Below are 21,631 nucleotides of genomic sequence, written 5' to 3'. Positions count from 1 at the left end.
GACAAACCACTCACCCCACCATATTGCAGCTAAAACTAGACTGAAGAGATGTAAGCCGAAATAGATTATTCTGAATAATTAATGGATCTGCTCCTCGCTTAAGCTGTAAAGAAGATTAAAGAACCTGTCAATCTAACTAGCATTGTCCACTCCCTTTATTATCTAGCACAATAAATATTCACATGACATAGCAATTGATAGAAGTCAACTTTTTCCTCTTAAACTTCCCTGCAATTTTTAAGATGCAAAGGCCTTTTTTAAACTTTTTGTTGGTGTAACAATTACAATGTAATTTGTGAGTGTCTAGGAGAGTAATCTCAACAATTGTTCAATTTTACAAAAGTTGGGTTGCCGAGAACTATATAGGAGTTTATCATTCTGAGTAGAAGTTGCAAGATAGTTTAATAGGTCATAATGATAAGAAAATTATAATATGCAACATCATTTTACCTCAATTACAATCCGCATTCCAGACCGATCACTCTCGTCCCTAATGTCACTTATACCATCCAGTGTCTGTTCATAAAAATAATGACATTTAAATATTAATCAAACAATAAATTAAACTAAAGTCAACAAGAGATGGTGGCATACATCATGACCAGGGAAATTTTAATTTCTACCACACAGTGGCTGACTTAGAAATTTAGTTGCTATCATTCTAAAAATGAAAGACCAAACTGGCTGGTGGTCTTCCAATGTTCATTCTTCTTCATCTCCTCCTTTAGGACCATTCTCTCAATAAGAAGGAGATCCTTTGGAAGAATCTTGTTCGTGCTTTTTTGTGGTCAGTTTGGATTGAAAGAAATGGACTTTTGGTTCAAAAGAAAAAACCTATCACGTCTTTTATAGTGATCTCTTCCTTGCTCCATCTTGGAGTAAATTGAATTCCCTATTTTCCTCTACATTATTTCTTCTCTTTTCTCCCATTGGAGATGTTTATTATAAATCCTTAGGATAGGAGCCTTTGTATGTGTTAAAAGTAAAAGCGTAGAGAAGAGAATAACACACAGTTACGTGGAAACCCTAGAACAGGGAGAAAAACTACGATATGGAGACTTTTATTATTATCTTTAAAATTGATAAACTGAATACACAGAGGCACACTGTATAAATAGGCAGTAGGAAACCTTAGGGGTCTACACAATTATATAAACGCCTCTAGGTTAATAACCCTATTTTCAACACTCCCCCCCCCCTCAAGTTGGAGCATAAATATCGACAAGGCCCAACTTGCTTACACAATAATCAAAACTTTGTTTCAATAACCCTTTTGTAAGTACATCAACAACTTGTTGATTCGAAGGAATATAAGGGATACATATGTTTCCACTGTCCAACCTCTCCTTAATGAAATGTCTGTCTATCTCTACGTGTTTAGTTCTGTCGTGTTGAACTAGGTCATTCGCAATACTGATGGCAACTTTATTGTCACAAAACAATTTCATCGGAAGCTCATTATCTTGCTGGAGATCTGATAATACCTTCTTCAACCAAATTTCTTCACAAATCCCTAGACTCGTGGCCCTATACTCAACCTCAGCACTACTTCTAGCAACAACTCCTTGTTTCTTACTTCTCCAGGTGACTAGATTACCCCAGACAAACGTACAATACCCAGACGTCGATTTTCTATCAACCACAGACCCTATCCAGTCAGAGTCAGTGTAGGCTTCCACAGATCGTTTATCGGTCTTTCTGAACATTAGGCTTTTACCAGGAGTTCCTTTCAGATACCGAAGGATACGTTCAACCGCTGTCGTATGATCCTCACAAGGAGCTTGCATAAACTGACTCACAACACTTACTGCATAAGAAATATCTAGTCTTGTGTGAGACAAGTATATCAACTTCCCGACTAACCGCCGATACCTTTCTTTATTAACAGGAACTCTATCATTCTTATCACTGAGCTTCGCATTGTACTCTACTGGTGTGTCAACAAGTTTACAACCAATCATGCCTGTTTCTTTTAGTAAGTCCAGAGTATATTTTCGTTGAGAGACTGATATACCTTCTTTCGAGCAAGCCACTTCCATTCCCAGGAAGCATCTTAACTTCCCGAAGTCTTTAGTTTCAAACTCTTGGGCCATTTCTGTTTTGAGCCTCATGATCTCTGCATCATCATTCCCAGATAAAACAATGTCATCAACGTAGACAATAAGAATAGCTATCTTCCCTGATGTCAATCTTTTTATAAAAAGAGTGTGATCAGAACGTCCTTGAACATACCCCTGTGCTTTCACAGAAGTTGTGAACCTGTCAAACCAGGCCCTTGGACACTGTTTCAATTTGTATAGTGACTTCCTCAATCTACACACCTTGTTCTTGAATTGACTTTCGAACCCAGGAGGGGGACTCATATAGACTTCCTCCTCAAGTTCCCCATTCAAAAAAGCATTTTTAACATCAAGTTGGTGTAGAGGCCAATCTTTATTCACAGCAACTGACAAGAGCACTCGGATAGTGTTAAGTTTAGCCACGGGAGAAAAAGTTTCAAAATAATCTACTCCATAGGTTTGAGTAAAGCCTCTTGCAACAAATCTAGCCTTGTACCGGTCAATAGTCCCATCTGACTTGTATTTTATAGTAAACACACATTTACATCCAACTATCTTGTGTCCTTCGGGAAAAGCCACATGTTCCCAAGTTCCATTCTTCTCGAGAGCTCTTATTTCTTCCATAACAGCATACCGTCATTCTGGTTTTTTCATTGCAACACTTATGTCATTTGGAACCACCTCAGTGTCCAAACTAGTTGTGAATGCTTTGAACTCAGATGCCAGATTACTATACGTCATGTAACTATGCATAGGGTATTTAGTACATGAACGAGTTCCTTTCCTCAGAGCTATAGGAAGATCAAGCGATGCATCACGTTCTTTCACCTCTCCAGGCTCCTCACCATGATCGACTATCTGTGTATCAGAAACCTTCAATAGTATCCTCCACATCATCATTAGCATGAATCATTTCATTCTCTACAGTTTCCCTTTCTATCACTCTTTCAGTATTACTGCTTCCTTCTCCCTTGTCTTGTCTGCCTTCATCAGTCTCCTTACATACATCAACATCATTAATTTCAGGAATATACGTATTGGGTCAATCAATCCCGCCATTCCTCAACAACAGGAGCGTACCTAGACCTGATGGTGGGTCTGACTCCTGCACTGGAGCCGGCAGTTCTGGTTCGACAGGTTACACTACTTCCTTCCTGAGATTCTTCCTATAGTAAGTTTTCCAAAGAACTTGGTTGGTAGGAAGGACCAGACTATCATGTTCAGAACTAGGTTTAGACATGGTTTGAATGGAAGCTGACTCTAAGGGAATAGCATAAGATGACAAGTTAGTCTCTTCATTCATGTTCTCCCCTTGAAGATGACTAACAGGGAAAAATGACTAATTCTCGAGGAAGGTGACATCCATGGAGACATAATACTTACGAGATGACGGGTGATAGCATTTATATCCACATTGATGGAGTGGATATCCAACAAAGACACTTCTGAGCACGATGAGTAAATTTTGTGCAATTTGGACCATGGGAGTGAACAAAAGCAACACAACCAAAAACCCGAAGAGGAACATCATAGATCAATTGAGTAGTTGAAAAGGACTCTTTAAACAATTCTAAAGGAGTATGAAGATTAAGAATACAAGAAAGCATCCGATTAATGAAATGGGCAACAGTGAACTGCATCTCCCCATAGATATGACGAAAGAGTGGCAGATAACATAAGAGACCGGGCTACTTCAACTAGATGACAATTTTTACGCTCAGTTATTCCATTTTTTTGCGAAGTGTAAGCACACGAGCTCTAGTGGACAATACCCTTAGAAACAAGAAAATCCCTGAAGGATGCATTGAAAAACTCTCGCCCATTATCACTTCGTAAAATCCCAATCTTTGTTTTAAACTAAGTTTCGACAGTTGTATAAAATTGTTGAAAAATAGATGACACTTCAGATTTGTCAGTAAGGAAAATCCAGGGTAAAGCGGCCATGATCATCTATAAAAGTGACAAACCACCGTTTTCCAGTAGAAGTAGTAACTGATGAGGGACCCCATACATCACTGTGAACAAGGAAAAAAGGACTTGAGGGTTTGTAAGGCTGAGACGGGAAAGAAACACGATGATGTTTGGCACGAATACACACATCACAATTTAAAGAAGAAGTATTAACATTGCGAAATAAATGCGGAAATAAATACTTCATATATTGAAAATTAGGATGTCCTAAACGGAAATGCCACAACATAAAGTTATTTTCAGAAACAGAGAAATTTAAGGACATAAACCCAGTTTGATGATAATCTCTAGAGGAAGCTTCTTCAGAAAGGAAGTATAGTCCCCCATCGTGCCGGGCAGTGCCAATCGTCATCCCCGATTTCAAATCCTGAAACAAAACGGAATCAGGTGAGAAAATTGCCTTACACTTCAAATCTCTTGTTATTTTACTGACAGACAACAGATTATACGATATTTTAGGCACATATAAGGTATCACGTAGAATTAAACCGTCAAACGGAGAGATATTGCCTTTCCCTGCAGCAGGGGCAAAAGACCCGTCTGCAATGTGAATACGCTCATTACCAGCACTTGGGTTATATGACATAAACAATTCTAAAGAACTTGTAAAATGATCTGTGGCTCCTGAGTCTACAATCCATGGCTTTTTACCATTTATATTAATCAAGCCAAATGAAGAGAAATTACCTGACTGTGCAATTGCACTCATCCCAACCGTACTCAAGTTGTGCTTACTGTCAACGAAAGATTGCTTCTGAGTCTGTTTATCTACTGAGTCACTTACCAGGGCATGACTAGTATTATATTTGTCATGAGACTGTCGTCATCTGCTGTTTGGAGGCTTCCCGTGCAATTTCCAACACTGGTCCTTTGTGTGCCAAAGCTTTTTACAATGTTCACACACAGGTGGGGTTTTTTATCGTCATCAGCACTGGACGACTTTGCAACGAAGGCAGCTACATCAATGGTAGGAATGGAATTATTCATAGCACACGACCGATCCTCTTCAAGTCATATTTCAGAGCAGACTTCTCTAAATGAAGGAGTCGGGCATTGGCCCAATATTCCACTATGAACACCATCGAATTTAGGGTTTAATCCAACCAAGAACACGTAAACACGATTTGCCTCTTCAATTTTCAAGTATTGGGCCCCATCTTGTGTACAGTTCCAGACAATTTCTCGACACAAATCCATTTCTTGCCATAGCATTGACAGTTTGTTAAAATAAGATGTAACATCTATGGATACTTGTTTGCATTCATGGACCTGTATATAGACGAGAGGCATTCTGTTTTTTTTAGTACAAATCTTGCGCTGCCTCTCAGATATCCTTGGCGGTTGCAGTATATAATAACGGTCTCCCTATTTGAGGCTCCATACTATTCACCAAAACATAGCATAAACAGTGAGTCTTCTCCTTTCCAGATTCGTTCCTGTGGATCGCCAAGTGCTGGTTTAGGAATTTCCCCTGTCAGGTACCCAAATTTGTGACGCCCTTCCAAGGCCATTCGGATTGATTGGGACCAGGAGAAATAATTCTGGCCATTTAACTTTTCCCCCACAAGAAGTCCTACAGAATTACCCATTGAACTAGATAAAAAAGAAACATTCGGCAGAACAGGGAACGAGTTTACTGAGTTCTCTGAATAAACTGGTTGAACAGGATTGGGATTTGTGCCAAACATTATATCCAAATCTAAAATCTGTTGTTGCAGATAGGCCAACCATTATCTCACATCGTCTGGGTAATGGGTCAAACCACAAGTGGCTGGAACCGGGTTTGCTACTTTCCGTTGAAATGACATCACCGGCTGGAAGGTAGTCGCCAGCTGGACGGAGGTTGCCGGCAACTGTGAAGTACCCAGCCGACTGGACAACTCGAGGTGATTGCCGACAGCCTGGCTCGCCGTTGGGTAGTAGATCGATGGTTGAAACCCTTTCTGTTGGTCGAGCACATTTGACGCAGAAGGTCGGTCAGACCCATTTGACGTGGACGATCGATCGACTCCAGCAGCAAAGGTGTCAAACACGTTGTCGATCACCGTTGCGTTCGTGTTCGGCATAGCCCGCTAGAATTCGACCGGATCTTAGGCAAGCTGGCCGATCGGCGCGACCCCAACCAGCGAAGACGTCTGAGGAAACACGGCGGAATCCGATGGCACGAACGGCAACACCCTATCACCTAGAACAGTTGGATCGATCTGTTTGCGGTCTGTTCGTCCTCGATCGAAACTCCTGTCTGACACGGCAGCTCCCACGAACGACGGCTCTCCATCGACTGTTGTTGAACGGCCGAAAGCAAATCCGGTAAGGCTGCTTGAAAACATTCTTTTACAGCCGCTTGAATCGTCGTCTTCATGTCAAAACTCGAAGTTCCATCTACAAAAGATGACTGTGCTTGATTCTCTTCCATAGCGGCTAGGGTTTCGTCGCCTAGCTCTGATACCATGTTAAAAGTAAAAGCGTAGAGAAGAGAATAACACACAATTACGTGGAAACCCTAGTACAGGGAGAAAAACCACGATTTAGAGACTTTTCTTATTATCTTTTAAAACTGATACACTGAATACACAGGGACACTGTATAAATAGATAGTAGGAAACCCTAGGGGTTTACACAATTACATAAACGCCTCTAGGTTAATAACCTTATTTTCAACAGTATGAAATAAGTTTGCTTCTTATTTTTCAAAAATTAATAAATAATATATATATATATAGATAGATAGATATATATATATAAAGCGACAAAAACAAAGGCCACAAGGCCCACAACAAAAAGGGCTAAGAGGTATAGATAAACACTAAATAATACCCACCCAACTCATAAGGAATGCCCAAGCTTTTAGAGATAAGGGGAAAAATGATTATAAATAAATTTGTTTTCTTTTATAGGAAACGATTTCATTGAATGAATGAAATATCCAAGATATACAAAAGGACCCTATCCAAAGATAAAATGAAATTTGCTTATAAAAAAAAAGGATAAAATGTAGTTTTCCTATCAAATGATTTTTTTATAACTTTCATGGAGAAGAAATGAAAGAATACACGGACGTATAAAAAACAAGCCCACATAAAAGGGAGACACCCTCTACAAGAAGGGACTCCAACTATACAAAATCAAGTCAAGTGGAAAATTATAAAAAAGCCTTCGAAATCGTAGCCCGGTGAGAAGCATGAACACGAACAAGAGACCCTATTTCTCTAGCATCCCTTTCAACCTCCCTAAACACCTTGCTATTCCTCTCACCCCAAAGCACCCAAATAATAGCACAAACACTAGCATGCTAAAGAAAACGATCTCTCTCCCCAAATGGAAAGTTGAAGAGAAACTACTCAATCATATCTCTAACATCTCTATGATGAGCACACATCATGTCAATGCCAAATAATATGGTCCAAGTCTTCCTCCACCTTCCGACAAAGAATACAACAGGAAGGCTCAACCATCGATGTCTGTCCAGCGTATTAATATGGCCGTAAAGAACTTACTTTCTAGAAACCTTTTTTTGGTAAAAAAAAAACAATTAATTGATATGTATAAGGGGAGAACCCCGAGCAAAGAAATTACAATAAAGATTGCCAATTAAGTGACTAAAAAAGATAAACTGAAGTGAGCAAAAGGGTGCTTTAATTTACACCAAGAAAAAGCAGTAGACAAAACAAGTTCTAAAAATCGAGCACTGAAAGAACATGTATCATTAAAAAGTCTTCCGTTCCTTTCACCCCATAAGCACCAAAGGAACGCACGAATGAAGGCCAACCAAATCACCTACTTAGTACCACCAAAAGGATTACCCACTAAAACAAAGGCCAAGGCATTGGAAATATTATTAGGACAAGTGAAGGACCAACCAAAATCAAGCAAGAGAAGATCCCAAAAGCTAGTAGCAACAGAGCAATGGAAAAAAAAAAGATGAACCGACGATTCACATGCTTATGACACACATGAAACCAAGAGGGAGAAAGATACATATAAGGCATGCGGCGCTACAAACAATTAGCAGTATTGATAGCACCCCCATAAGCTCCCAAAGAAAGATTTTAATCTTCTTGGGATATCTATCCTCCCAAATCACCGAATAAATGCCAATCAAAACCAAATCCATATCACCCCAACAAATCAAGCATAAGAGATTTAACAATAAAGCCCATAGAAGGATCAAGAGGCCACAACCAAGCACCAGGGGAGGAACGTAAACGGACAGATGCCAGGTGAAGGGATAATGAAGCCCATTCAATAATCTCCAACTCGGTAAGATTATGACGTAAATTCAAATTCCAAACAGACGTAAAAGAGATCCAAGCATTAACAACAGTAACCTCAGTTTGTTGCACAAGACAAACGAGCCTTGGATAAGTGTTAGCAAGGACACCACAACTTAGCCAAGAGTCATGCTAGAAAGACGTAGAAGAACCATCACCAATACGGCATCTCATCCGATTGGCAATCAGATCAGCAACAATACAAATGTACCTCCAAAGAACTCTAGAAGAACCACCAGAAATAGGAGAGGGCCAAACACAATCAATGGAATAATACTTAGCAACAATGAGCTTCCTCCATAAAGCATCATGCTCAAATAAAAATCACCAAGTCCATTTGGCAAGAAGAGCTGAGTTTCGATGTTTAAAATTTCCAATGCCAAGACCATCCAATAATCGAGGGTGCTAAGAAACCACCCAATTCACATTATGTAAGCCACCGTCACCACGAGAACCTTCCCAAAAGAAATATCTAACCAACTTATCAAGACAACCAATAACAAATGAGGAGGCCTGAAACAAAGACAAATAATAAGTTGGAAGGCTAGAGAGAGTGGCTTGAATGATGTAACGAAAATAAAGTTAATTCTAATAATTAATTTTAAATAATTAACCTTAATCCTCCAAAGCAACGGAAAAACAAACTCACTCATAGGAGAAAGGTTAACCAAACATTGGAAGAAAGATGTAACGAAAACCCGTCTAAAGGATCAGAGCTCCAAACTTTCACATCTCTCCTCTCAAGACGAAAAGGGTCTCTCAAGAAGAAAGAGGAAAGCCACCACATCCTTCGTTTCCCTATTGGAAAAAGCACGACGAAACCCAAAGGAATACGTACAAGAGCTCCCTGTCCACACAAGAAAATCCGTCACAAAAGGACTTTTACCCCCACCCAGTGATCTTCCCAAAAATATGTTTTCTCCGATCTCCGACCACACACCGAACCTAAAGAACAAAGGCAGAGAGCTCTTTCGAGATATCTTTCCAAAGATTCTGGTAGGTGCCTTTAATCCCTTTAGCCAACCACTCGAAAAGATGGGGACCATGTTTACGAACAATAATCCTACGTCAAAAAAAATGGGCTCAACAGAAAAGTGCCATAGCTATTTGCCTAAACAAGCTTTGTTACATAACATAACCTCCTGTCTAATTAGGTGTGAGCCTTTTCCTTTTCCTTCATCAATCCCTTCCCAAAGGAAGTCACGCATCAATCTCTCCAAACGTTTATAAACCTCACACGGAGCTCTAAAGAGAGAAGAAATAAATCGAAATGCCACTCAAAACAGACTTAATCAAAGTAAGATAGCCCCACTTTAGAAAAGAAACTCTTTTTTCAAGAAACCAGCCTACGATGGACTTTATCTACCACAGGATCCCACAACAAAACACACCTCAGATTATTCCCAAGAGGAAGGCCCAAGTTGGAAGACGGAAGGTTACCAACCTCATAACCAATCCACTCAGCCCATCTTTTAATCTTATCCTCCTCACTATTGATACCCAAGACACAACACTTGCCCCTATTAATCTCCAGACCCAACATCTCCTCGAAGAAGGCAAGAACATGATTCAACATCAAGAACGAATTAGCACTACCTAAGCAAAAGAAGAGAGTGTCATCCACAAATTGAAGATGAGAAAAGGCCACCCTATACTTACCCACTTGAAAGGGCTCAATAACATTACCTTCGACACACTTACTCACCAACCTGCTTAGTACATCCACAACAAAGAGAAAAAGAAAAGGGGAAAGAGGATCTTCATGCCTCAAACCTCTCAATGCCCTAACTTTACCTTTAGGGCTCCCACTAATGAAAAAGAAATAGCTCACATTTCTCAAGCAACCCTACATCCACATTCGCCACGTATAACCAAAACCTTTCCTATCTAGAACCTTATCCACGAAGTTCCCGTCCACGTGGACATAAGGTTTTTAAAAATCAATCTTAAACAACACCCCTCCCTTCTTTCTAGCTCTATAGTCCTTGATCACCTCATTAGCTATAAGGGCTCGATCTAAAATTTGCCTCCCTGCCACAAAAGCCCATTGCACGTCTGAAATGGTCAACAAAAGCTCCCTCTTTAGCCAATTCGCCAAAACCTTAGCTAGAATTTTGGACACACTCGTGGTAAGACTTATCGGTCTAAAGTCCTTAAACCTAATCACGGACTCCTTAGGGATCAAAGAGACATAGGTTTCAGAAAAAGAGTTATTTAAGATTCCCCTTTCATAAAACTCCTGGAAGACTTTAAGTGCCCATTTGGGCACCTATAATAGGATTGGAATGTAATGGCTTGCATTACAAGCTCATGCTTGGGAGGTTGTAATCCAATCCCTAGGTTTTGCCCAATTCCTTCCAATTTTACCCTCCATTCCCCTCCCAAACCCTAGTTGATTCCCATCCCTACACCACTCCACTCCCACACGTCCTTCACATCCCATCACTTTCCCACTCCCATCTTTTTCCTTCTCTCTTTTTCTTTCCCTTTTTCTTCCCCCATCAAATTCCCATCTTCCTCTCTCTCTCATTCTCTTCTCTCATATTCTTTCTCTACTCCCTTCTTCAATTCAATTTCTTGTTTTTCTCTTCCAGTCACTACTTTCATTGGTGTATGAGGACTGTTTTCTTCTAAATTACTTGAAATATTGAGATGTCTTTCACAAAATTTTCTTTTTCCAAGAAGATTTCTCGATTTATTTTTAGGTTTTTTTTTTGGAAATCTAGAGTGGGTGTAGAGAGAATAAGAAGAGAATGAGCGAGAAGGAAGAAGGAGGACAGAGAGAGGGGAAAGAAAGAAAAGACATGAGATTAAAAAATGGTTTTCATTTTCCCCTAAATAACAATGTTAAAATAATTCCAAATTTGTCATTTGATTGACTCAATTTTTTTTATTTTGGAAAAAAACTAGATTAAACAAAACTATTTTTAATTTAATGGGATGAATTTTAGAATAATTTGATATTATTATCCATTTAAAAATAATAATGATTTTAAATATCAATATAAAAATAATTGGAATAGTATGGCTTAATTTACAAACATCACTATATTTAAAAATAATAATAAAAAAGCATCATTATGAGTTTCAATTTGAAGTTTTTATGTTTTATAGGTTCATGAAATTAGGATCTATATAGTATCACAAATTTAGATAATATGATGTAGGAAACATATATAAAAAAAAATAGTCAAATTAATAATTATTATAAAAAAAGAAAAAAAAAACAGACAAACCCAACCCAAATCCAACCCTAAAATCCAAACATTATAATTTGAAATACAGCAAGCTCAACCTTGCACTTCAAACACTGTAAACAGATTCCCAGTAATCCTAATTCCAGACAACAAAACCCATCGTAATCAGATTCCCAATAATCCTATTACATTCCAACTCCCCAAACGACCCCTAACAAGATCCTCCTTTATAAGAGACCAATTCTCTTGATAGAAGGCCATTATAAACCCATCCGACCCTAGAAATTTCGAACTACCACTCCCAAAAACAATCGTTTTAATCTCTTCAACAGTAAAACGCTCAAACATTCTATCCTTATCCTCCTCAGATATTGGGTTCCACTCAATCTCGTGAACAAAGGATTCAGTTGAAACCTATGGACCATACAACTGATAGAAGAAACTAATAACTTCCTCCTCAATCTTTTTCCCCTCCTTTAAAACCTCCCCTGAGTCACCGATCAAGGGCTCAATTCTATTCTTGCTCTTTCGACCACTCGCCACACTATGGAAAAGCGAAGTATTACAATTCCCATCCTTAGCCCAGACCGACTCAACTATTTGCCTCACAGCTACACGTTTCCTTTCTATCAAATGATTGTTCTTTGTCCGTGAAAATCCTTTGATTCCTTTCGTTCCATATAAACAAAAAGAAGCTCCAATCTTGAGGAAAAAGAAGGCTCAATTGCATCCAAAGAAGCTTTTTCCCCTTTTCTTTTTAAGATTACACAATAGAAAGAGCGACAGAAGGGTCTTTTTTAAAAAAAAAATGAAACAATCTCTTCGTTAAGATAATGAAATGAGACAAAGCGGCAGAAGAGTCTTTGGATCATATGAAAAACTCTACTTGAATTGACTGTTGAAAGAATAATCCCCCGCAATTTGGTAGCATGATTACAAGAGAGAAAGATATGGCCTTGAGATTCTGCAATATGCTTGCAAAGAACACAATTGTGAGGAGATGACCAAATCAGGTAACGTTGAGCCTTGTTCTTGTGCTTTGATGTTTCAGTGGCTAAGCTTTTGAAGAAAGAATTTAGTCTTCTCGAATAGTGTTCTCTCCAAATATAATCATAAAAAGAACACTAGAACTTTGTTAGGCCCCAAGTAAATAAGACACGTGTGAGAAGGGGTAAATTTAGCAAAGGAAAGGAGTTTTTTTAAAAAAAGGAAATAAAACTTTTCGTTGAATAAATGAAAAATGGATGGCGCTCAAAATACAAAAGAAACAAAAAGAAGGAAAATATTGCAATTACAACCAATACAAACAAATATAACAAAAAAGAGAAGACAAAACTTTAATCAATCTCAGGCCTACAAACCAAATAGCCACTAATCTTGAAAGACTTAAAGAATTCTTCCAAGGCGAAAATCCTTAAAGTAAACAAACACCACCAGTGGACAAAACAACTGAGGAAAACTTCTGAAAAGCCCAACCAAACTAGAAACTATTGGCCTTAAACGAGCTAACAAAAACCCACTAAGAGTGAAGAAAGGAGAAACAACATCCAGACTACAGCATCCACCCAAATCCTCAATTAAATCTTAATTTGTGATGACTAAGGTTTGATTGTAAACCACACACCTCAATTAAAGAATGAAATTTGGAAGGGATTGAGGTGGGAATTAAGGGAGACTATTCAACTAGTGCTTATGAAAGTAAAACCTTATCTGAAACATCAACTGAGAAGAGATTTTTTTTTTTTTAGTGAAAGAAACATCAACCGAGAAGAGATTATCAAAAACTTCTATGAGAAGGTCTTCAACGGTAAGATCATCTAACTGAGTATCTGCCAATTGCTCGTCAATCTCCTCACTGCTCATACCAACCTCAAATGTAATGTTGAAATCTCCATCATGATCAGATTGAGTGGAGGTAGATGCCTTGAGTGAGAAAAGTAAAGGAATTATAGGTAGAGGGATCATGCGTGCATGAATGTTAGAAGGTTGATTTATAGGGAAAATAAGGCATTTGTGAAAGGCAAGTGTGAATTGAGTCGTTTGCTCACGTGGGGGAGAACCAGCTCGCTCCCAGAGGCCATGACAAAAATAAATAAATAATCATAAAGCACAAATCGGCCGTCATGATATATTTGTTAAAATAATAATAATAATAATAAACACTACTTTTAAAATCATTGCCAAATAATTCCTAAGTTCATTGATCAACGAGGTACGAAAACACAGAATGGTATAAACACAAACAAATATATAACAAGAAAATGGAAAAAGTTTGTATCAATTAATTTTCAGTCAACCATAATGAAAGTTATGTTTCTTATAAAAAGAAAATAATAATAAATAATATATAGATAGACATGTGGTAATATAACTTTCCTCACAATCACCTTGTTCTCCACAAGTTCCGCTATCTTCTCCACCAAAGCAGATTTATTTGTTTGGTAAGGTATCTGTATTCCATTTATAAAAATAAAAATAAAAATGAATAAATAATAAAAAAAGTCACTTTCTTATTTACTAAAAGTTCTACCGTTGAAGAGGAATACATGTTAAAACAGCAAACTATAAAGAAAAGCCACGATAGTCACCTCCTTTATAATAATGGCAGTTCGTTTAGTTTTTAAATCAAGCAGTTCAACGTCAATTTTCCCCCTAACTGTAACACGTCCACGTCCAGTTCGATATGCCTCTAAAATACTTGACAAGATGAACAACTATTAGGATGACCTAAAGAAGCCAAAGAACAATAAATATAAAAGGGATATTTCTAAGACTAATTTCACATTCCAGGCAGTTTATGTTTTACAAATAGCTAACTGAAATGGACAAAGATTGCTTTCCCAGAACAACAAGATATTTATTCTAGAAGTAACAACATTTTAAGAAACCTTTTACCTTTTCAAAACTAAAAGATAAATTCTTAGAAAATAAAGCATGATTTGAAATTACTTTTCCAGTTGAAAGGCCACTCCATCCTCATGTCTTTTTCCATTTTCTTTCTAACTTCCCAATATAATCAAAAAATGCAACTTTAGAATGCATGGAGAGATGGCAAACGATTGGAGAGACAATTAGAGATTTAAAATTTTTAAAATAATTAATAATTAATTAATTGACAAGCACTAGAATTGATTATGATATTTTGCTCCATAAGAAAATGGAAGGCGAAAAAAGAACTTTAGAATGCATGTACACTAAACGGGTTGTCAAAGATATCCTAAATGAGGCTTCTTCCTAGTGGGACCGGAAGGGGACAAGTGCGACAAATGAAATGGAATAAAAAATTGTTCAAAAAAGGGAATAAAAAAACTAAATCTTACCCATTATTTCCCATAATTAATCCACCAGTCGGAAAGTCAGGTCCAGGCATGTATTCCAACAATTCTTGCAACTTTAACAAAGCAAAATAAAATTAATGAACTGGCAAAGAAGAAATGAGGAATGCACAATGATAGATTGACTCCCATATTAGAAGATTTCAATGCCTAGGTTGACTTTTACTATGAATAAAAAATGTAAACATATTTCCGTCCATTAATAAAATCATTGAAATGTTAACCTCCAAAGATATGATGCTCATAAAATAATAATAACAAATAAAATTCAAGATACGTTTAAAATATACAACTCGAAATGCAGTTCATGGAAATGTGATTTAAATCCAGAAAAATAAATATTATCTGCACTCGACTCTATTATAATTCTTCTAGAAAATTAAACAATTTCATTGATGAATGAAATGGGGAGGAAAAAGTCCCAAAAACACTAAAAGGTGTATTACAGTAAAGCTTTCCAATTAGAAATTAACGTAGTAAGACTGTAATGATCAAAAAATGTATATTTTTGCACCAGTACAGAGCATAAAATACAATTAATACAGGCCATCACGATTTGAGGACGAGTCCCTGAAAATTCTACCATTTCATTCACACCAAAGACTCCAGAAATAATTTTTGTTGAAAACCAGCCATAATCTTTTCTCTACTATAAATTAAGTTAAACTACAAGTTCAATTCCTAAACTCTCGAGTTTGTGTCAAATAGATTTTTTAAATTTAAAAAGTGACCAATAGATATCCTTTCAATTTTATGACTAATAAGTCCTTGAACTTACGATTTCGTACCTAATAAGTCTTTGAACTTTCAATTTTATTATAGGTCATTGACATATCCGGCATTTCTTTAAAATTTACGAGCTTATAATTAGACACAAAATATTGTCTAATAGAATTGTTAATCTTAAGAAATGTTGACCATTTAAAAGACCTACTAAATACAAAATTGAAAATTCAAGGACTTCTTTGACATCTTTAAAATTCAGAGGAGACCTATTAGACAAAAATTAATAAAATAATAAAAATAAATTGTAAGTGTATGAACCTAATAGATACTTTTTTAAAGTTTAGAAACCTATTAGACACAAATATAAACGGTTAAGGATTAAACTTGTAATTTAACCTAAAGAAAAATATTTCTCATCCAGAGTTTACTAAAGATACAAAAAGTTTCTTATATTTGGCTTCTGGCATCATTAAATTGTGGTTCATCACACGCTAGTCAAACCAAACATTCAGGAAGACAGAAAGAAGATGTCATTTTCCAAAAAGAAAAATCTAGGAAGAGAGAAAGTACTCACTGTAGCCTCCGGATTATGAATAAGAACACAGAGTGCATCTACTAACTCGCCAAGATTATGCGGTGGAATATTGGTTGCCATTCCAACCTGAAAGCATTTACCTCTAACTAAGAACGACAAAAAAAAAAAACTATCTACAAGGGGGGAAAAGAAAGACAACTCAGATGGATCACCGCAATCCCTGAGGAACCATTCAGCAACAAAGTTGGCAACCGAGCTGGTAGAAGTGAAGGTTCCTTTTGAGAATTATCAAAATTTGGAACAAAATCAACCTATAGAAGTTTTTTAAAAAAAATAAAAATTAAAAACAAATATAGATAAATAAATATTTATAATTTATAAAAAAAAAATAACCACACACATAAACACACACATTAAAAAAGATATTAACAGGAAAAAAAAATGAATAACTTTGAAACAAATGTAAGATGTAGAACAAACCGTATTCAGCTCCAAGTCAGACAACAACATTGCTTCTGCAAGTGCCTACAGGATCAGATATCTAACACGTGATGAGCATCCAACTTTGTAAAGAAACATGTAACGAATCAAAGTTTCTACTTAAACTAGTAATCCATTAACATGGTCCTACCCTCACTGTAATTCCCAGAGGTTCTTCCACAGTTAGAGAGACAGCAAGATTCCAAATGACTCATATAAAAACAAAAAAAACAAAAAAAAAAAAAAGGCAAGATTCTAAATGATAGAACTTCACACCAAATTGTTTGAACGAAGACCTGGGAGCAAATTTCCACACATCTCAAACTCCTACACTCCTACCTTGCGAGTTATTAACAAGTGTGAGCCCAAAAGCAAACATGGGACTTCATTATAAATCGTATAATTTTAGTCCAACATGCCAACAAGCAAACACATATGCTTTATACCTGATCAGACATTTTAGATCCTAGACAGCAATTATGACAACAGGATTGACAGTTTTCCAAAATTACAGATATTTGAGCAAAATGTGGGAAAAGACTCGAGAAAAAATGCAGCATTTAATCATCAGCTAATACTTTACTTCCTATGATGATTTTCTTTATACTTTCCTAGTGACAAACAAGGGGTTGAGTTTTATTTGTTTAGGAAAAGTAGGTCAACTGAAGCATGACAAAATGGTTTTTCATATCTTCAAAGAACTGAATTCTCTAAAGCAAACATATTTAAACGCACTTCCAATCTGCACTCCGTATAACGCATGGCAGCAGGAGGATCTGCATCAATGGAACCAAAATTTCCATGGCCTTGGATGAGTGGGCACCTTAAAGAGAAATCCTGTACAAAGCATGAGATAATGAGAATTAGAACTAAAAATACGAACAAAAGTGACAGAAATATAATAATGAAGTATAAGTCTCCCTTTTGTAATTGTATTTCACCTATCAAATTGTTTGTGTTCCTTTAAAAAATAATGAAAATGAAAAGTGACCAGCAACCATCCAGTAGTGAAACCCCAAAGAACTAGAATGACTAGTATTGAGAGGGGAAAAACATGGCAAGAACTAAACAAAAGATTTAAGTTTGACAACCATCATGGACTTGGTTAAATGACCCCAACTTTGGTTTGGCATCTTATTTTGTTAAGGTGTCTCCAAGCCTACATTCGTCTTACTCTAATCTCAAATCGTTAAACTAGATAAATGCCTTATTAAGGTTGCTTTACCTCAACCTAGGGGAAGCACATGTCACTCGTTATCTGAACTTTTCAAGTCAAATCCATCGGTCATTAAGGATTTTTCTTATTAAACTCAGAGCGCTAGCAATGGAGCAAGAGCAAGTGATCAAAGATAGACCTCCTTTCCAAAAAAAATTCTTCCACTTGGACTCGAACCCGGAACTAGTCAGATGCTTCCATTTCACTAATCCAATTTCTTCTTAACTGCTGGCCTCTCCTTCCATATACTTTTTCTCGTTTTCTTATTGCACAAAGGAGGAGGTTGCTTCTTGGACTTGTTAGGATCAGCGTTCTTCTTGAATACCATCTGTTAACCGATTTTAGGAAATTATTTTACTTTCCTTCCTTCTCGTTTTTCTTCCATTGTTTCATTTTGGCTTTTTTATATGAGAGAATCAACTTTTATTTTCTCAATAAATGGATACAAGGGCATACTAGAAAAAATAAGCCCAAACAAGGGAGCCCAAGTAGAGAAAGGGGCTCCAATCAAAAGGAATGAGACCTAACAAGTAATTATAAGAAGCATTCATCATTGACTACCCAAAGAGAAATATTCCTAATGAGGGTAAAGACATCATTAGGGTTCCTCTCAACTAATCTAAAATCCTATTTTTCCTCTCAACTAATCTAAAAATCCTATTGTTCCGCTCCCCATAAAGACCCCACAAAAGAGAATAGACCCCGACATGCCACAAGAACCTCCCCCCCTTCCCAATATAGCAGATAAAGGAGGAACTCCTCAATCATCTTTTTGCATTGTTTACATCTGACTAACAGAAATCCAAACACATCAAAAGAAACATATCTTTTCAACGTTAGTTGATTTTTATTACATCAATAAAAAGTTTTATTTTTTATTCTTCGGGGCCTTCCCCTTATTCATATTAATAATAGTTTCTTTTACCAAAAAAAATGAAAAGTTCTATTTCTTGTTAGAAAAAAAATACGTCAAAAGAAAAAACAATTCCAAAGGATATGATTCAAGTCTTCCTCCATCCTCCGACAAAGAATACAGCAAAAAAGTCCAACCAAAAAAGGTAAAATTCTCCAAAGCCATTCAAGAGCGTTCACTCTTTTGTGGATAATCTGTCAAGTAAAGAATTTAACATTCTTTGGAACCTTCACATTCCAAATAGCATAAAAGACAAAATCAACGCGGGGGGAAGAAGAGTCTAACAAACAACAAAATAACTGTAGTCAGGTTATGACTCCAAAAACAATCATCACCCCTCTCCAGCCTAAACTGAAACTCCCTAATCAAAGAATAAAGATAAGAGTCATAACATCCAAAATTTCCCTATTGAACAAAAAGCAACCAAATTGTGCGAAAGAGAGGAAGAGCTCTCAGAATTAATCAAGACATCAACAACAAAGTGGTTATCATGGAGAAAATATGATATAATCAGGGAAACATAAAGCATAGGGGTCTATCCCCCACTCACCCATCCTCCCAAAGGTACCCAAAAGCAATGAACAAAGGTGAGAAAAACAAGGGAGCTCATTTGTAATTCGTTTCCAAGGATTTATTTAAGTGTCTTTGACTCCGCCTAGCATGCACTCATAAGAATGAGAATCGTGCTTGCTTGCTATAATCATATAGCAAAGGGTAATAGACTTAAGAGGAAAATGGCTTCGCTAACTGAGCTTTTTATTTGTTTTTTATTTTATTTTTGACAAGGAAACAAAACTTTTTATTAATAAAAATAGAAAACACAAAGAAACCAAAAATAGAAAACAGAAAGAAACCAAAAGTAAAAACTAAATAAAAAGGACACGACAGAAAAAGACTAAGCAGAAGAAATAAATGCATTTCAGTTCAAACATAAATCTTGAATAGAAAAATCTGCAAAAATACTTGGAAATAGAGTAACATGAAGAAGCTTAAAAACCCAAGCACAATCAACGCAATCATTCCATGGAACAGACTTATCCCTTTTTAAAAAATAAGAACTGAAAAAATAATTAAAAAAACCACTTCGATTTCTTTCTAACAAGGCTTATCCCTATTCTAATAAGACTTATCCCTTTTACAATTCCTTAAATTCCCTATTCTAAAACCCGAACCCCAAGGCTTACCAACTGCCCCACCACCTCACAACTCACAAGATGTGCCCCTTTAACCTTGTCAACCCATTCCAAAGGTCTCTCATAAGCCTCTCAAGACCTTTATACACATAATGCGAAGCACAGAAGAGAGAGAAGAGGTTGATAGGGATCTCACACAACACCAAGTGAATGAGGGTGCACCACAAGGTTCCAAAGAGAGAGAATCCCCAACTTATGTCCAAGGGAGAGGCCAAGGTAGTAGGATGGGGGAAAACATCCAACCTTGCAACCAACAAGAACGGCCCAACTATTCACCTTCCAGGGTCACAACTCAAGGCTAAATTTTAACATTTATTCCTATTGATTTTAAGTCCCAATATGGCCTCAAGAAAAGCTAAAATGCAGTTTACAACGAGAAAGGGCTCCACGTTCAATGGCAAGAAAAGATAGTATCATCAAAAAATTGAAGATGAGAAAGGGGTACCCTATTACTCCCAACCTCAAAACCCTCAATGATGTTACATCAATGAAATTGTTTTTTATAAATAAAAATATATATATAAGAATAAACCATTGTTGTCAATTAGGTAGCTATTTACTCATGGTTGCTTTAGGTTTGGGAGATACCTTCTCACTGACTTGTCTATTGTATATTTTCTTGGTTACTACAAATTCTTTTTAAGTTAATCAATATCAAATTGATTAAATATTTCCTGTTACCTGAGCCATTCTAACAAGGGAATCATACACAGCAGTATCCCCATGCGGATGAAACTTACCTAAAACCTGTTAAGAGAATAAAAAAAAATGTTGTTACATATTGAGATAATAAAATATGACTAAAGGGAGAAATGAATTCAACTCTTCATAGAGTAAATGTATATTATTTAACCTCTCCAACAACTCTTGCACATTTCTTAAATGGTTTTCTTGATGAAAGTCCCAATTCATGCATGGCAAACCTGTAGCCAAAATTTTACCGCAGGTCAACACAGTTATTGATTATTCTTAATTCATCTATATGCAGCAGATCTACGGAGATATTATTTCCCACTGCAGGTGAATACAACTATATGCAGGTCAATACAACTATAATTATTATTGCTCCAATATTTACTTGAGAGCATACAAGCCATTGTAGGTTTGTAGATGGTTTGATTTCGCGTGATAGTTTTTATCCATTGTAGATTTGAGGGGTTATCTTATCTCAAGGGAGGAATGTCAATCAAAGCAATGCTTCTTTGGGGCATATCTTCTATAGAGAATGTGAGTCCCTACCCAAAAACTAAAAGCTGTTCTAATCCATTTTTCTTTATAATTTATTTATCAATCAATGCTTTGGTTTTCCTGTTTCAAAAATAAAATAAAATAAATACTGGTTTGATGTTTTCAAAAATTCCTTCGCCTCTCTCTCCAAAAAAAATCCCCTCTTCTCCATATATTCCCAACTAACCTAACTCCCGCTACATACCTAATCCAGTGATAGAAGTGATATATTGATTATGAAGTCTCCAATCTGTCCATTCGACAACTCTATGGACATATCGGAGGATCTCGAGTTTATGTGGAAAGTTTAAAGAACCATCCGTTCGGCATGATAGCATTAAAACATAGTCTCAAGCGAATATAGTTTCGACCATGCTGATGTAATGAACAAGAGAAACATAAACTGCCGGTAAATTGGGTGAAAGAGAGAAGCGTAAAATACGGTACTTCAGAAACAGACCGATGAAATTTAAGAGAGAGGGAGACCTCGCATAAATTACATCGTCC

General features: G+C 36.7%; 1 protein-coding gene across 1 annotated transcript in view; it reads right to left on the bottom strand.

Moving 5' to 3' along the window:
• Nucleotides 1-21,631, bottom strand: part of LOC120075625 (DNA gyrase subunit A, chloroplastic/mitochondrial) — a 54,721-nt gene that overhangs the window by 32,428 nt on the left and 662 nt on the right. The window contains exons 2-12 of the mRNA XM_039029191.1: nucleotides 20,751-20,820; nucleotides 20,579-20,644; nucleotides 17,311-17,412; nucleotides 16,576-16,620; nucleotides 16,308-16,406; nucleotides 16,135-16,221; nucleotides 14,820-14,890; nucleotides 14,088-14,196; nucleotides 13,887-13,949; nucleotides 451-516; nucleotides 15-103 (exon numbers count right to left, since the gene is read on the bottom strand). Of these exons, the coding sequence (XP_038885119.1) occupies nucleotides 15-103; nucleotides 451-516; nucleotides 13,887-13,949; nucleotides 14,088-14,196; nucleotides 14,820-14,890; nucleotides 16,135-16,221; nucleotides 16,308-16,406; nucleotides 16,576-16,620; nucleotides 17,311-17,412; nucleotides 20,579-20,644; nucleotides 20,751-20,820 (867 nt within the window). The remainder of the gene's footprint in view (nucleotides 1-14; nucleotides 104-450; nucleotides 517-13,886; nucleotides 13,950-14,087; nucleotides 14,197-14,819; nucleotides 14,891-16,134; nucleotides 16,222-16,307; nucleotides 16,407-16,575; nucleotides 16,621-17,310; nucleotides 17,413-20,578; nucleotides 20,645-20,750; nucleotides 20,821-21,631) is intronic.

This window comes from Benincasa hispida, chromosome 4, assembly GCF_009727055.1.
Source record: "Benincasa hispida cultivar B227 chromosome 4, ASM972705v1, whole genome shotgun sequence".
NCBI classification, from domain to species: domain Eukaryota; kingdom Viridiplantae; phylum Streptophyta; class Magnoliopsida; order Cucurbitales; family Cucurbitaceae; genus Benincasa; species Benincasa hispida.
Note: the sequence above shows the minus strand (reverse complement) of the source record. Positions and strands in the feature narration are given on the sequence as shown.